At 31.2% G+C, this 16,529-nt stretch overlaps 1 protein-coding gene across 1 annotated transcript; it reads right to left on the reverse strand.

The window, feature by feature from the left end:
- Positions 1 to 8,748: 8,748 nt before the first annotated feature.
- LOC107452711 (uncharacterized) lies at positions 8,749 to 12,493 on the reverse strand. Its single transcript, XM_043049190.2, has 3 exons — positions 12,000 to 12,493; positions 9,531 to 9,724; positions 8,749 to 9,221 (listed from the first exon to the last, which is right to left on the reverse strand). Exons 1-3 carry the CDS (start codon positions 12,047 to 12,049, stop codon positions 9,085 to 9,087), a joined length of 381 nt encoding a protein of 126 aa, XP_042905124.1. The 5' UTR covers positions 12,050 to 12,493; the 3' UTR covers positions 8,749 to 9,084.
- Between the last annotated feature and the right edge of the window lie 4,036 nt (positions 12,494 to 16,529).

Consider the following 16,529-nt stretch of genomic DNA (forward strand, 5'->3'; position numbering starts at 1 on the left):
ACAGGTAATAACGTCATTATTGGAATTTAACTTTAACAACGATATAAATCGATTTAATAACGAAAATAAAAGAAGATCAAATGAGCGCGCTATCACAAGTAAATAAACAAGGATAAAACAAGTGATGCTAGATTTAGGATCTAAAAACATTAAAAGTAGAAAAAATTATTATTATCAATTTATTTTTTAATGTAAAAAATATCTTTTTCACCGAAATTAATATATAAATAATGGTTTTTACCTGAAATTCAAAAGCGAAACTAGCGAAAAATGTCAACTTCCTGTTTGAAATCAACACTTCCGGTTTCTCAAAAATGAGGTCGATGCGTTTTTAAATTATCATAACTCCGGTTCTATTTGACGCAGAATCAAAACTAAAACAGTTTTGGAATCAGAAAAGTGCATTCTTTAATAATGTTAGCAAAAATAAAAAGTGATATTATGGTCAAAATTGGCCTGAAATAGGTAGTCGGATACCGGTATGAGTAAGTTCTTTATAATCAGTAGAAACTGAAATAAATGTATCATTTTCAGATAAATAATTTTAGCTTTATATATCCTTAATTTCCAAAAATAAATTAATCTATTAAATTAGGAAAAAAAGCAGATATAAAAAGTACCTACATATTACAATATTTAAAGTTAAACATGTGTTAATATTTTTTTATTAAAAAAAAAACCTGTTAAGTGCTTTAACGGGTAAAAAATATTTTAAACTTCCTTCATGATTTGTTCAAAACCTGTATGTTAATCATATAGAGCATGCAACTGCATTTGAAAAATTAGTGCAAATCTATTTGACAAACTAATGCTACAGAATAAATTACATAAAATTAAATGTGAATCAATAATTTTTAATATTTTTTTTTTTAAAAATAAAGCCCACTTAGCTTCCCAAGTAGATTTTTTCAAGGTGGTCTCACCCAATAAAACCCTGGGCAGGTTTTTTCCCACTTGGCGAATCCTGATAGAAAGTGCAAAGTAATTGAAGAAAACCAAATTTTTATTCGGCGAATGCTGACAAATATACAGTTTAAAAATAAAATAATACCAAGCAATTAATTCTGTCAGCATATTGTTTAGGTATGAGTAAGTTTCAGAAAATCATTAGAAAAATACAAACTCACTTAGTCACACATCGATTTCACAAGCAAGCCGAATGAAAAGAAAACAACGCCCTCTGTTACAATGCGCAGGTGGAGAATAAAATGAAAGAAATCAAGAGAAAGAAATACGTAACAAATTAATAGAATGCTTAACTGGGGCTGCTAAGACTTAAATTGCGCCCTGTTAAAAGAAATATATATATATATATATATATATATATATATATATATATANTATATATATATATATATATATAAACCTAGAATTCATCAATCATTTTCTTAATTAAAAAATTAAAAGGAAAATCATTATTACTCAAATTATTTTAAAAGTTATTCACAGCTTCCCGAAAACTTTCAACATTATTGCAAATATTTTTGATCCTAACTAATAGTGAAAAAACTAAATTTTTTAATATTTTATTACACAAATTAGTATTAAAGTTGCAAAAAAAAATAACTTTAAATTTAAAAGCTTCTCTTTTATCAAAGACAACAATTTTAATAAAACTGTTAACAATATCAATTTCAAAATCTAAATATTCAACATCAAAACAATTCTCATTAGTTTTCTTCAAGACCAAATTTCCAGGATAAATACAGAGATGCCAACTGCTCCGTACACGCCAAAATAATTATAAAAACGGTAAATAACTACAATTTATTTTTGCAAATATTTTGAGTATTTTTGCTTGCTTTTTAAAAGTTATCGCATGACATATTTTTACTAAGTGGTGAATTATATAAGCTTACGAATTATTTAGAAATAACGGTGAATAAAAATCTACTAAATTGAATTTATTAAACCAAGAATCACAATTGATAAACTACCACTTTAAAATATATACAAGTTGGCATCTCTGTAAATAAAATTATAATTATCACAATTAAACAAAATCAATTCATCAATATATCTAAAAGCTTTAAATTCATTGTGCTCAAGAAATTTTGCTTCAAAAAATGCAAAAAAATATTTATAAGAGCCCCAGAAAAGGAATTACCTTGTGGAATTCCAATAATTTGTATATAAAAATCGAAACCATTAAAAAGAACATTCTCAAAGAGATTAAACTTATCAATTTTCTCATTAAATAATTACCTATCATAAATGCCTTCACAAATCTCAATAATCTTTCCATGTGGTATACTTGTATACAACTTTTCGAAATCGAAAGTATTAATGCTAGACATATCATTATTATTAATATAATCCAAAACTTCAACATTACTATTTATAACAATATTTTTCTCTTTCTTAATTTTAAGCAAAATAATTTTTAGAAAACTAAAAAACCTTTTACTAATATATCAGAATTATAACTATTAGTACCACACGCTATAAATCTAAATTTAATCGGATTTTTATGAAATTTAACAATAGGAAATAAATATGGAAATGTAATCCTATTTGACCTAAATTTTAATTTTAAGTCTAAGAATTCAGCCCATCTATTTATATGGGATGAAGTTTTTGCAACAGCTGATTTCAGACTATTAGTTTTATCAATTAATGTGCGACTGTTTAAGCTGTCAAATAATTTATTGATAGTTGAACAGAAGTCAGTTGTATGCTTAGTACTAGGAGGTAGATAGCCAGAAGTGCTCTGAGTGCAAATACCCGCAGCAACAGATTATATTAAAATCTGTGCAGCGAGCTTCACATTCATAGCACTAAGTCCATCAACCTCAATATGCTTTTGCGTCAATTTGGGAACACTCCTATGATCCTGTTTGGTTTGGAATCAAATTCATACAGAGAGGCCACATGAGACCAAATTGCTGATTTGAAACCATTTAAATGAACAGGATACTTTTTAATGTTGTTCCGTAAACTTTTCAACAAGTGAAGCACATCAAAAAAAGTATATACATTAACATTATCTACAGTGAAATAAGGACAGTCAACTGTCACAACCCATTCTTCGGCATACAGTTTAAGATTGTTGGCTCCCTGGTCACATACAACAGCAATTGGGGTCATGCCACATTGAGTTCACCTAAAAGATTAGTCAGTAAAATCTTCGGTGTGGCAGCCGGTGCTGTTTGTGATAAGAAAAAGAAACCAACAATCTGTTTCCATTTTTTGCAAAGCCCACGCACCATAAAAGATGAGCGTGTGTTGCAAGCTTGGAGGAGGAAGATTGAATTTGGGATCCGTAATCTTCAAATCCCACAATTTTATCTTTCTTTTTATTGTAAACCAAGCCACATTTTAATAACATTTCATCAAAAGATATAATACAATATTTGTCATGTGGCTTTATCTTACTGGCTATAAGTTTAATTGAATTGAGCACAGCAGTTGAGAAACCTGGTTCCATTTTTATGCCAGAAACAATTTTTATAAGAGTAGGTTTACTAGGCAAATTCAAAAATCGTTTCAGGGTGTTATATGCTTTAGGACTAGATAGGTATAACTGTAAGCAGAGATTTTTATCGCTTAGAGACCACCTATGTCCATACTTAGATACTGAACTTGAAATTAATTGCGATCTAATAAAACTAAAAATAACTGGACTCACCTGAGGTTCAATCGAGCTTATAACTTGTTTTAAGTTTTTCACACGCTCAACTTTCGTTTGAGCATACTTCCTATTGAGGAAATGCAGTTTTGTTGCCAGTGACTTTATTTTCTTAGACTTAGGCGTTAGTAGCCTAAGTCTCTGCACTCCTCTTCTTGGCGTTACGTTGGAATCATCTTGGAGTACCACCAAATCAGTTGCTTCAATCCGAGAAGAGTCCAATTTCTCCATCAGTGATGAAGCCATTCCAGAAATCTGTGGGGAAACTGGAGGCTGATCGGGCACCGCATTTTTGGCCAAGTGGAGTAAACCTTTGCTCCAAAGTGACTGGAGAAAGCTCGGAAGCTGGCATAAAGGGCATTCGGCGAATGTGATGCCAGCTCCACCTTCCTTAATAAGCTTGTCCACTCTCTACAACTATTGAAAACAACGAAAAAATGAATACTTAAAACAGTTTAAATTATTTGTATGTACACAAGTACAATAAATATGTACCAAACATTTATAACAAAAAGCACAATTGATCAAAAATAGGGGAAAGCAAACTATTTCTTAGCCTCCTCAAACTAATTGTATGTCAACCAAATGGCACATATAAATAAGTGCCCAACTTGCAACCAATAGGTCAATAATGTTTATTCTATTGCAAAAGAAGGTACATTTGGGAGATTTTGTTAACAGATTTACGAAGCTGATGGAAAATATCATAATTTTTTTTAAAACTGTTCCATGAAAACTGATTCTTAATTTATACATATTTTTTAAATAAACACATGTATTAGCTAAGATCTCTGATTCTGACACTAATGTAGTAAAAAAAAAAAAAAAACATNATTCACGATTTTGTAATAATAAACACTTTAAAGTGAAGTGACAAAATAATTTAATGAACAAAAAAGTTTGTGGTTACTAGTAACAAACTAAAATTACATTTAGAGTAGCTTCAGAAAAATAATATAGATCAGTTTTAAACCATTGACCATAGTACAAATTCAAGTATGAAGAACATTCATATGGATACTTTTTATTGTATGAAAATATTTCAAATATAGGATAAACTTTTTTTTTCCTCTAAAATATTTAAATTGACCCTTTGTATCACAGTGTTGTTTTTTAATAATTTAACAACATTTATTATTAATTATGTTATTTACAATTTAACAACATTAACAAACAAAATTATAAAAATATGAATTCGTATTTTGATATTCAGATTGAAATTCATAAAATTTTTGTATTAAAAATTAGAGAAATATGAAAAAGAAATTTCTGACCAGTTTTCTTCAAACATTAAATAAAAAAAAATAATATAAGCTTAAGGCTAAATAAAAATTAAGCTTACAAACACAATTACATTGCAAACGAGTATAAACAAACTGTTATCTTACCGCACAGGATCCCTGGTGAATCTGAAGTATCTCCTGTCTGGATGAGAGTGTTGTGGCTCGGCAAACACAACACTTATGCCTCACCTTCCGCTTAGAAACTCCTCTTTAAATCATGACAAAGAAAAGAGTTATAATGTATTATCATACAGAAGTAAACGAACAAGAGCATCAGTTTGTTTACATCACATTTGCACTAAGATAGGGATTAGTAAAGACCTTCGTTTAGGCTTAGAATATTAAACATTCTGTGCTTTCTAATTCCATGGTAGAATGTGTTAAAATAAACAACTATAAAAGTATTACTTACTTAGAACTCAATGTCCTTTCGATGTCATCCATCTTCTACAATGTAAACTATAAACGCCTGTGCTCGTTTAAACTTGCACATAAGCTTTCGAGTCTCCGTCACCCTAGTACTCTGTATAACAGAGATTTCGCAGGGTTTCTGATTGCTCGAAAATGCTATAAACGCCAACAGTTTCCATAGTTGAAGCCGAATCAGTGTGATTACGACATATATGTTGCTTAGTGGCAGATGTACCTGATTTTTTGTTATATATTCTGCAGAATTGAGACAAAATTTCTTTACCGTTTTTGTTGGGTATTTTTTAAAGAATACTAAAAATGAATTTAAATTTTTAGCAAGAACAAAAAAATGAATTGTAAGGAATCGCCTAACGAAGATTTAATTGCACACATAGCACATGATTTATATAGTGGAAGTACATAATAAGAGACGTGCATCGCAATAATACTGTATCCGTTAAGACACACCTTTTGCTTGGATAAAATCTGTAAGAAAAACAACAATCCTTAGATTGCTCACAAAAAAGTTGAGAAACAGTCACAAAATCATGACAACATCTTAATGGAACCAATGCTTTTATTTGTAGATAAGTTCGCTATTGTTCACGCATCAACTTGAAAGGAGAAGCGGTATACTTAGGCAGGTGGGCGGTCAATAATTGGCATTGCCATGTCCCTTTTTCTTTATCAAAAACGAAAAGATATCTTGGAAAAACATTATGAAGGATCCCTTTTAAAAAGTGATTCCATGCAGAAGGACTATTTGAAGTAGGAGTTGGGATGATAAACATCACATACTGAACTGGGCCGACAAATACCGTGACTGGCATGACGCCTAACAAAACTACCGATGAATTTTATAATTTGACACAAAGGGAAGCTCCAGCCAATCTCATCTCTAGGAAATCATAACTCGGCGATCGTTCACAAAAACATGCTGAGAATGGTAGATGGTTTTTTTGAAGGAAAAAAAAGCAAAGTTTGCACACTTAAAATGAAGGCAGCTACGACAATCAGCAATGGTAACGCCATGTTCCGACCTCAGGGAGAGGGAGAAAAAAAGAAACTCCTTTAAGCGGAGAGCTACATGAAAGATCTTTAAGGGGCGAGAGGAATTGGATCAGGAAATAAAGGATTTGTATCCGAAAATAATAAATTAAACTGAAGATTAAGGATTTGGATTTTAAAAACAGGAAATATTAAATCAGATTGTAACTTAATGTCACAATTTCTATGTCCAATACTTTACCACTATCAATAGAGATGCAGCTGACACAACCATTCAAAGACGAATAACCCCGCTTTTGCCATGTGCCATCAATTGACACTCCACAATTCACTGAACCTTTTTTCGCACCTTTCAAATATTTTATCTCCTCAGCAGCATTGCTCACGCTGTTTTCCATTGCTTTATTTGCAGCTTGATGAATTTTATTTTCAGCTGACCTATAACTTCCTTTAGAAAGGGAAGGAATATCCAGCAATGCGAACAGTTTTTTCCCTGCAGGGAAACCTTTTCCTATAATACGTAATGCAAACACAGCAAGAATATTTATACTATTGGAATTCTTCACCTTTTTTGTTGATGTAAAACCTTTGGAAAATGTGCACATATACAAAATGTGTTTGACATGTGTTCCAACAGAAAGTTGGAACACATGCCAAATCTAGAATCTTCAATTAGTGATAGGCTACCTTTATTATAACAGATTGGGTAACACAAAACTGCGAATATAGATATTAATACTTCAATATCTATTATGCAATTTCCAGTAAGTTCAGATATTCGATTTTTATCAAAAATATCATCCAATGTTCTATTCAGTTTCGATAAGCAGCTTGAAGTATTTACATCAATGCAATTCTCAACAGCTTCATTTTTCTTCTCAATGGTGTACTGGTTACTAGAAAATTTTCGCTTTTTAGAGCGATATCTTTTAGTGTGATCCATTGTTTAGAATGTTTATAGTAAAATTATGAGCAGTTTCGAAGGTAAAATGTAATATTTTGCATTAGAAAAGTGCAAAAGAAAAAGAACAAAATCAGCGTGAAAATTTAAACAACTAACACGAGACTTGATTTGTTGCCAGATTTCTAGTAAAAAACAATAATCTGTAATAAAAAGTTTAAAAATGGCTAAAAGAAAGTGTTTAAAATTTTAATTAAAAGAACATGAATTTAAACACTTAAAATAATTAATGTACTTTTAAGCAACTTCCGGTTTTAGAGTAGCACTTCCGGTTTCTTTTTGAAGCAGACGACATGTTTTATAAACTTAAAAGTAACTTCTAGAGCACGTAGAGAAAAAACAAAAACAGTTTTGGAAAGAAGAAAGTTCAAATTATCTAAAACACAAATAAAAAAAATCGTACCTGAGGTCGAAAATCGATGTTTTAAACGTAGTCGGTCACCTTAACATTCGAGCCCTCTGTTGACAGTTACATGCAGTAGGATGGTCATTGTTACCTCCTCTGCGTCTGACAACAGAAAAAAAAGTTCTCAATTGCATCTTGACGGAATCTGCACATTAGTATGAATGGAACCTCATCAAGTAAACGAGGACCAGTTTCATAGCAGCAGATAAGGTGATTTGCCATTCCCATAAACAAGGAAAATTAATTTTTTCCCCTTGGTCTGAAATTCAATTGACTTAATGAAGTCAAGGAATTCAGCCCATCTATTTAAAAGGGATTAAGCTTTTGTAACAGCTGATTTCAGACTATTAGTTTTATCAATTAATATGCGACTGTTTAAGCTGTCAAATAATTTATTGACAGTTGAACAGAAGTCAGTTGTATGCTTAGTACTAGGAGGTAGATAGCCAGAAGTGCTCTGAGTGCAAATACCCGCAGCAACAGATTATATTAAAACCTGTGCAGTGAGCTTCACATTCATAGCACTAAGTCCATCAACCTCAATGTGCTTTTGCGTTAATTTGGGAACACTCCTATGATCCTGTTTGGAATCAAATTCATACAGAGAGGCCACATGAGACCAAACTACATATTTGAAACATTAAAATCAACCTGACAACATTTGTGCCACACTTTCCGTTTAGAAATTCCTCTATAAATCATGACAAAGAAATAAGTTATAATATATTATCATACGACGTAATGAAATGTCTTACAATTAAGCCGCCAATAATTTTTTTTTTTTTTTTGAAGCAAAGGCAGAATAACAAAAACGATTTTTAAAATTACATGACTGTTAAAAAAATATTTTGAAATAAAACATTATAAACAATGGTGAAGTATTGTCCTTTCATAAAATAGTTTTACGTCCTTACAAAATTTTAACAATAATGTAACTTTAAAATGAGCATTGAAAATGATTAAATCATTTGTCAGTAAAAAATCACAGATTATATTCATATAACTTTTATAAAATTTATTGCAAGTATTAAACACATTAAGGAAAAATATGAACTCAGCAATGGATTATTTTATTGAAGCAATTAATTTTTTAAAAAGCAATTTTTAAAATTTTTCAATCACTACTTTTAATTTTGTTGTATAAATTCTCTATACATGTTACAATTACATATTTTTTTATATCATAAATTATTATTAATGAATACACATATATTTGCATCACCCCCCAAAAAACAATTCTGGCTACAGCACCTCTATAAAAATATTATGAACAATTATTCAGTTGAAAACAAATATAGAATAATTTATAGGTACTTGAATGTGGCTGTGGTTGAACATCTACATCGTGACTGAACTTTTCGACACTCAACTTTTCAACACTATTTATTCATTGTTCTTTCAAAGGCTGCTTTGGTAGAGCATGCCTACTAATGTAGAAGATTTCTTCCTCGTCATATTCTTGCCTTTTTCTTTTAGACCTGTTTTCTGCTCTAACTAATAACCGGTGACCTTTTTCATAAGTATCTAACAAAAAAAATTATATTTTATAATTCAAATTTGAAAAAGTAATATAGAGAAGGGAAAAAATAAAAATGTTATTTTTTAATAGACTTTGAATTTAAATGTGAAGCATTTAATCTGAATAAAGTTTACAGTAATACATGATTTAACTAGAATTCAGAAATTAACTTATAAAAGTTTGTACTAAAACTAATAGTCTGTAATATAAAAAATCACGATTACAAAATTCCCTCTGAAATTTGTTTAGCTTTTCAAAAGAACAAGATTGTTATGTCTGATATTTTATATATTTAAAGCAATAACTGAACTCACCAGTTTTTCTCATAACCCTGACAACAGGATACTCTGGCCAAGAGAGACTGGCACCTTCTTTAATCCTTACCGCTTTCTGATATTTCATAGGATCATAATTAGGAAGCTTGCAAGTACGCCTATCTTCACTAAGCCAATCATTTGGTACGAGTTGCACGTCATCTTGAAATTCAATAATGAAGTAACTCAGTGTTCTGAAAATGTACAATGTATTTTATGTATTAAATAGTTGAACTGTATCAGAAATTAACATATTTAGTTTATATATTTACACTTATTAAAAAGATCAATTATGCTAAATTTAAAATCAATACGTAATTAAACAAACATTAGACATTAATAATAATTAACTAGTATTTATCTATAGCTATCAGCTAAAAAATTTTATAATTTTTTTTCCTCCAAATTTCCATTTTTTGTTTTACTCATAAATACAAAGGAAAATGCTTTAGATTTCTAAAAACTAAATACGGGGAATAAGATGAACGTCCGAGGAGGCTTACTATCTAATTGCAGCTAAAAAGTAAATAAAAAAATATATATAAACATGATGACATAATCACAGCTAAATTTTGAAATCCTTACACATTTTTCTAAATTTGAAAATATGAAAGAGTTTGGCAATCGTTTTTAATAAAGGTACTTCTAATTTATATTAAAAAGATTAATAATTGAGAAATCAGAATACTTTTTTTTATCCTTTTTCCTTATTACTTTCTTTAATGATAAAGAAAAGTTTAAAAAAAACAAAGAATTTTTAATATAATGAAACATTTTTTAAATTCTAGAAACAATTATGTTCCATAACGCAACAAATTTTCTACCCTACTTAAAAGAAAATACCATTACTTGTGTATATTGAGGAATGACCCAATAATCAAAATAATATACTTGCTATATAAATTTTATGAAAAGTTACGTAAAAATATGCGGTGATGTTTAAACATTGTGGTATACAAGTTGCGAATAATAGAAAAAATGTTTTTTTCTTTTTTACTTAAAAATATTTAAATTGATAAAGAAAAGATTAATTAAGTTACCTCTTTATGAATTTTAATTCTAAATTTTCCTTCTAACTTTGCCTTTCTCAAATAGAGTCCCATGTTACTGTTTCCCTGCTTTTCATTGTCCGGCTTTTCAATTTTATTTCGTAGATTTTTCTCAACCTGGTTCAGCCCAGGTTGAGAAAATTACAATAAATAAAATTACAATATGGAAACATAAGAATTGAAAATTTAAATTAAAAAACTGTACAAATAACTAAAATATATTTTCTTTTTGCAAAAGCTACTTAAATTCCCAATTATGCTCAAAATCTATAAACGATACGACCTATTAAAGTTTCAATTCTTTCTTATATAAATGCAAATAGGATTATAAATATTAATTTTACATTTAGAGACGTAGGAAGCTGAAATCAAAAATTTAAAAAAAAAATCACCTGCTTTTGCCTATTACTCTTATTTTATAGGTACTTAATTATTTTTAATAATTTATAGCAGACAAAGTGAAGTCCTTAGAGTTGAAAGATTGTTGTATTTTTAATCAAGATTAAAGTTGCCTTTTTTTTAATCTATTTTTGTGAAAAAAAAGTTTATAAAAGCTAATACATTGAAACTAAATTCAAAACAAATTTGAAGTTAAAAGTTACAATAGAAGAAAAGAAATCAAAAATAAAATTTCATCTTAAAGAGGAAAAAAATAATTCTTAAACTTAATGAAACAATGTTTCGCTTTTTTATTACTGCTATCAAAAATACTAATAAGGATTTTTAAACATTGAAAATAGCAATAAAAAAGGACTAAACTTTATAAAAGGGAGAATAGGGATTTTTGCAGAGCCCTGTATGCTATATTACAAAAATAAATTTAGCTAATGCTGTGCAATAAAGGTAAAGCGATATGCTTATCTTGCAATGGGAATAAAACATATTTTTTTACAATGTTTTCTACTGGCGAAGACTTTAAACTCGACAAGCTGGCAACAACATAGATGTCTAATAGGGAAGAATGGCAGTGTTTATCATAATAGTTTGCTCTGTTTAGAAAATACTGGCCTTTGATCATTTGACAATAATGTTCGTTTGAAAAAAAGATATTTCGTACTATTACTATCTCTCCTGACTTCAAGCCACAGCAATCGTCAGTTCCAGAGTTTGGTTTAATTAAAAATTGATCTTTAAATTGTATATTTTCTTAGGTGGTTGAAATATTGTTGCTATTCTGCCTTTCTTTAGAAAATGAATGTGTGTAACAGTGAGGAAATTAAGGGGCTTAACCTGGCAGAAGGCGCTCTCACAATATTACGCGAGCAGGCGTGGTGGGTCCAATGGATCCTTTCTTACTTTTGAACTATTTTAGGACAATGAGTAGATAGCATTTGTTCTTAAATAATATAAAATAGATAAATAGTGAGAATATGTTTCCAAGGTTTGTATGAGAAATTTATATTTTAATAAACAAACTTACATTTTAAGAACATACATCACACACTGTAATTGAATGTTCATTGCATACATTCTTCTGGCATTTGGCACAACATGTTTTGGTCTTCCTGTCTTTTGAGGAAGAACAAATATAGCACCTTTTTTTGGTGTTGCACTTTTGTGGCGGCTCTACTTATTTTGCAGGAAAATGTTGCAGTTTATCTTTCAGCTTTTTGGGTATGGTTGGGTTGGGTAAGAGCCATGGCAATTTCTTTCAAGAAGGCTCTTCTATTTTTGTATGCAGTGGGCGGATTTTTCGTTGACAGCAATAAGACTTGCATTTATTGCTGCTGTGTTCAAAATTGAAAAAAATACAACCATACGCCATCTCTTGCTTATTCTTGCAGTAGAATATGGTGCGGACATTCCATCGACGACATCACATCTACTGCACCTTTTGTGATATTATTAAAAGTAATAATTTCTGGCTTTTTTGCGTCACCACTTGAAATATCTATTGTTCCATCATTATGCATTGTTGATAACAGGTTAACGCACTTATTCTCCTTAGGAACATATGACACTAAAGTCGTATTCTTCTGAAATCCAAATAATGAGGAGTGTACTTCTTTTTGTTTTCTAGTAACAAATTCTATCGGTAACTCCCGTTTATTTTTTTTTACAGTTCCAACCATTGTGATTTTTTTCTTCAATAAATCCTGTGCCAAACTATAACTTGTATACCAGTTATCTGTTGTTACATTTCGCCCAGAATTATTGAGTTTTTGTGTCACTCTCTTAACGATATCGTTGGGAGAATTACTGACTTCATACGGACCTTTTGGCTGAGTCCCGGCATTTATTTCCAAGTTCCAAGTATAGAATGTTCTGGAATCTACCAGGGCGTATATTTTAATCCCGTATTTTGCCGGTTTATTTGGGATGTATTGTCTAAAAGAACATCTTCCTCTAAATGGTTCAAGTTTTTCGTCTATCGTTACATATTCTCCGACGTAGAATTTTTGACAGCTTGAAACAAACAAATGTTTCAAAGCAATCTCTGATAGGTGCAAGTTTTCTTCTTTCCTGTCTATCTCTTACATCATCAAACCTGAAGCATTTTAATAGAAATAGAAATCATTTGTATGACATAGTGCTGTGAAATATATCAAGTCCAGTTCCATCCGTTGCCCAAAGATCAAGGACATTTGCATGGGAAGATTTATGCACTCCACAAAAATACAATAGTCCGATAAGTGCTCTAATTTCATTCACAGTCGTTTTTCTTGCATCCCGCTCTCTTTGGAAAATTGTCAGCAATCGTATCTGTGTAAATATTCGTAAAATCCACTACTTTGTTTAGCATCTCTTCATTTATCAAAAATGTCCACGATTCAATAGGAGACGATAGATTTTTGGCTTCTCCGACATTTCCTGGCAATCTAGTTATTATGTTGGCGGCCGGGGTTCGCACATTTTGGCGATATGGCGTTTTTTTCCACTTCGTAATTTTGTCTTTTCCTACAAAATAGTCGTTCTCTCCGGTGCCTATACTGTCTTCCTCCGAAGACGACTGATGCTCACTAAAATTATCAGTTTGTTCGCTTTCACTTATTAATTCTTCATCTTCATTTATTGTTTCCTCATCAGTTGAAACTTCCGCCAGTAATGTTTGTAAACGCTTCATTTCCTCATCGTAGCTCAAATAGCGAGACATTTTTTTATAACACACGCTCCACACGAATGATCTCACGGAAATATGCCCCAAAAACTAGTCACACGAACAGGCGCGCCGGGTCCTTCAGACCCTATTATCGAAAAATAACAACAATAGTGAATAGTGGATTGTAGAAATTTCATTCGGCGGAAAGAAGTTGACCTTGAATGCAGCTACTGCGGACTTGGTCCACTTTGGAGGAAAGGGGGGATTTCTACGGTTTGGGACGACGGGATCTCTTGGATACGGCGCGCGTTCTGGCTGGTTAATGAGAATATAATGTTAACTTAAATTGAATTTAGAAGAGTGTTAAAGGGGAAGGGGTTAGAAAAAAATTAACGTTAAAGTGGTTTTGGAGGGAAGGTACAGAGTTAGGCGGTGAAGTATAGTGGCATAAGAATAGTGTGAAACCGCAAAAACCGTGATGGGCTCTTGAAGTCAAAGTTTATAGGATGAAAAGTCTGAAATGGAGAAAGTAGTAATCAATTTTTAAGCAAAAACTGAAGAAAACTATTTCTATAAAGTAAGGTAAGTTTTACCCCGTTCTCCAGGACTGCCACTTTGGTAATAAATATCAATTTGCTCAGTCATAAGACTCTAACATGTTTTATAGACAATCACTTTAATAATAACGGAATTAGAAAACACAAACAAAAAAAGGATTAACAATTAAAGTTCAATTATTTACGGAGCTAAACGGAGCTTGTTCTCAGATCGAGATATTAACATCAACTGGTAGCACTGTGGGCGCACCAAAACAACATGCGCAGAAGACAGTTATAGTGGGAATTCTCGACAGTAGTAAATAAAAAAGGAAACACAACAATTAACATAAGCGATGATGAGCCTGAGGCCAGGGGGGAAGAAAACCAGATTATGAAGAAAAAAAAAAGATAACCTAACACAATATCAAACACATTTTTAAAATACAACATTAGATCCATCCTTCTAAATCAGTTTCTATTTCAGTTATCTCAGAATCATTGATACTTCAATTCGTCTACTTTTTGATATAATTGTTCAACACGCTTAAGTTTCACTTCTAATTCAGTTGGATTCTGCTCCTTCGTTTGATCAATGTAAGTTTCTAATATCGTTATGGTACTGTCACAGTGATATGTGACGATTTTTTTCTAATTGTTTAATTTAATCCCTCTTAGTTTAATGTTGGTTTTTTTTTATGTAATTTAATTTTTATTTTACCCCAGCTCGTTAATGAGAATAGGAAATCCTTTTTTTTTTATTTCAGTAACAAATTTTTGTGTCATTTTTTTTCACCTTCTGGTGACTCAAGGTCGAATTGACCCAGCTGTCTTTCTCGGTAGACGGAAAAAAAGGTACGAAAAAATGGGTCCCTGGAAAAAAAGGTACCTCCATAGGGAGAATCTGTTGGGATATTTCCCCTCTCACTTTCTGGGTAGCATAAATGCTTCTGGCTGTTTCAATGAATATTCTTTTTATCTGTAATAATTCAGATTAGATCATTGAGGCACAGAGAAGGGTAAGGGGGCGAACTTATGGGCTGGTTGTTTTACGCTTTTTTTTAAAAAAAAATTATTTCATTTATTCTTCATTGATTATTTTTAAAAAAAATTTCTATTACAAGCGTTATAAGCGAAACACATTAATTCTACTCCCCCTCCCCTAAAGGTNGTTTCATATAGCCTGATAACACTTTTTCAATAGAGTCAAGATTCCCGGTAGAATCATGATCTTAGAAAATAAATAAACAATATTATTGAACATTTTCCTATTTAATTAACTTTTTAAGAATAAATGTGCGTAAATAAGAAACAAAAGTTGGATAAACAAAAAAACAAAAGTTGGCAACTTTGAAAACGCGCGACACGAAAAAAAAAAAACATGCACGGAACAGCAAAAAGCGCTTCAATCTAATCTTCTCATTTCACATATTATCCCCTACAGACTTTTCCCTACACGGATACCTTTTTTTCCGTACCTGTTTTTCCGGTACCTTTTTTTCCTAGAATCGATAAAAAACGAGGTCGCAGAGCACTGTGACATATTACCCCACTAAGCTTGAAAAAAATTTTGAACGAAGGAGGAAAATTTTTTTTGAAAAAAATTAAACCAAAAGAAAAATATTAAATTGAAATCTTGCAGTTACCAAGAATGTTGCATTACAATAAATTTTTAACACATATAATTATCAACATTTTGAAGAGAATAAAACAGATGTAAAGTAGAGACGGCATACAAAGATTCACTAAGTAAAATTTCACTTGGAAAAGTTCAGGTTTTGAAGAGGGGGTGGTTCAGTTGCACAAAACTTGTACAAGTAGTTGGATAGGTTGCTGACGTTCTACAAAGTGTTCCAATGAGTGAGGCTTAACGCTGTTGATCCGAAAAGTTCCCAAAAGAAGAGTCTACAGGACAGATCACACCTAAAAGGTAAAGCTGCGGCAGTTAACTGTTCACTGATAACTTGTATGGTTAGTAACAAAAATTTGGGTGAGTAACTAGTGTGTTCCAGATCAGAACCCCTGTTACACACAAATTCATAACACTACCTTTCAAGGTATGTACACAATAAAAATTACCACTGAATTAAATTTCGCAATGAGCGTTAAGTAACCACAATATATATTAAAACAATGCGAGGAACATTGTTAACAGAATAAAACAAAAAAAAATTGATTTGAGCTGAATTAAATTAACTGAAAACTTAAGTTGTCACCATCAGGTCAAAAACACCAATACCCACTAACTTGATACCTGCGCAAGTGTTTATCATGGCCAGCATGATAACCAAGTCAGACCGTTAAAGTGAAATCAGACGGAGGTGGTACACAATCAGTTGTAGCAACAAAAATTATGTAATGACAAACTGACGAC

This window comes from Parasteatoda tepidariorum, chromosome 3, assembly GCF_043381705.1.
Source record: "Parasteatoda tepidariorum isolate YZ-2023 chromosome 3, CAS_Ptep_4.0, whole genome shotgun sequence".
In the NCBI taxonomy this organism is placed as follows: Eukaryota; Metazoa; Arthropoda; class Arachnida; order Araneae; family Theridiidae; genus Parasteatoda; species Parasteatoda tepidariorum.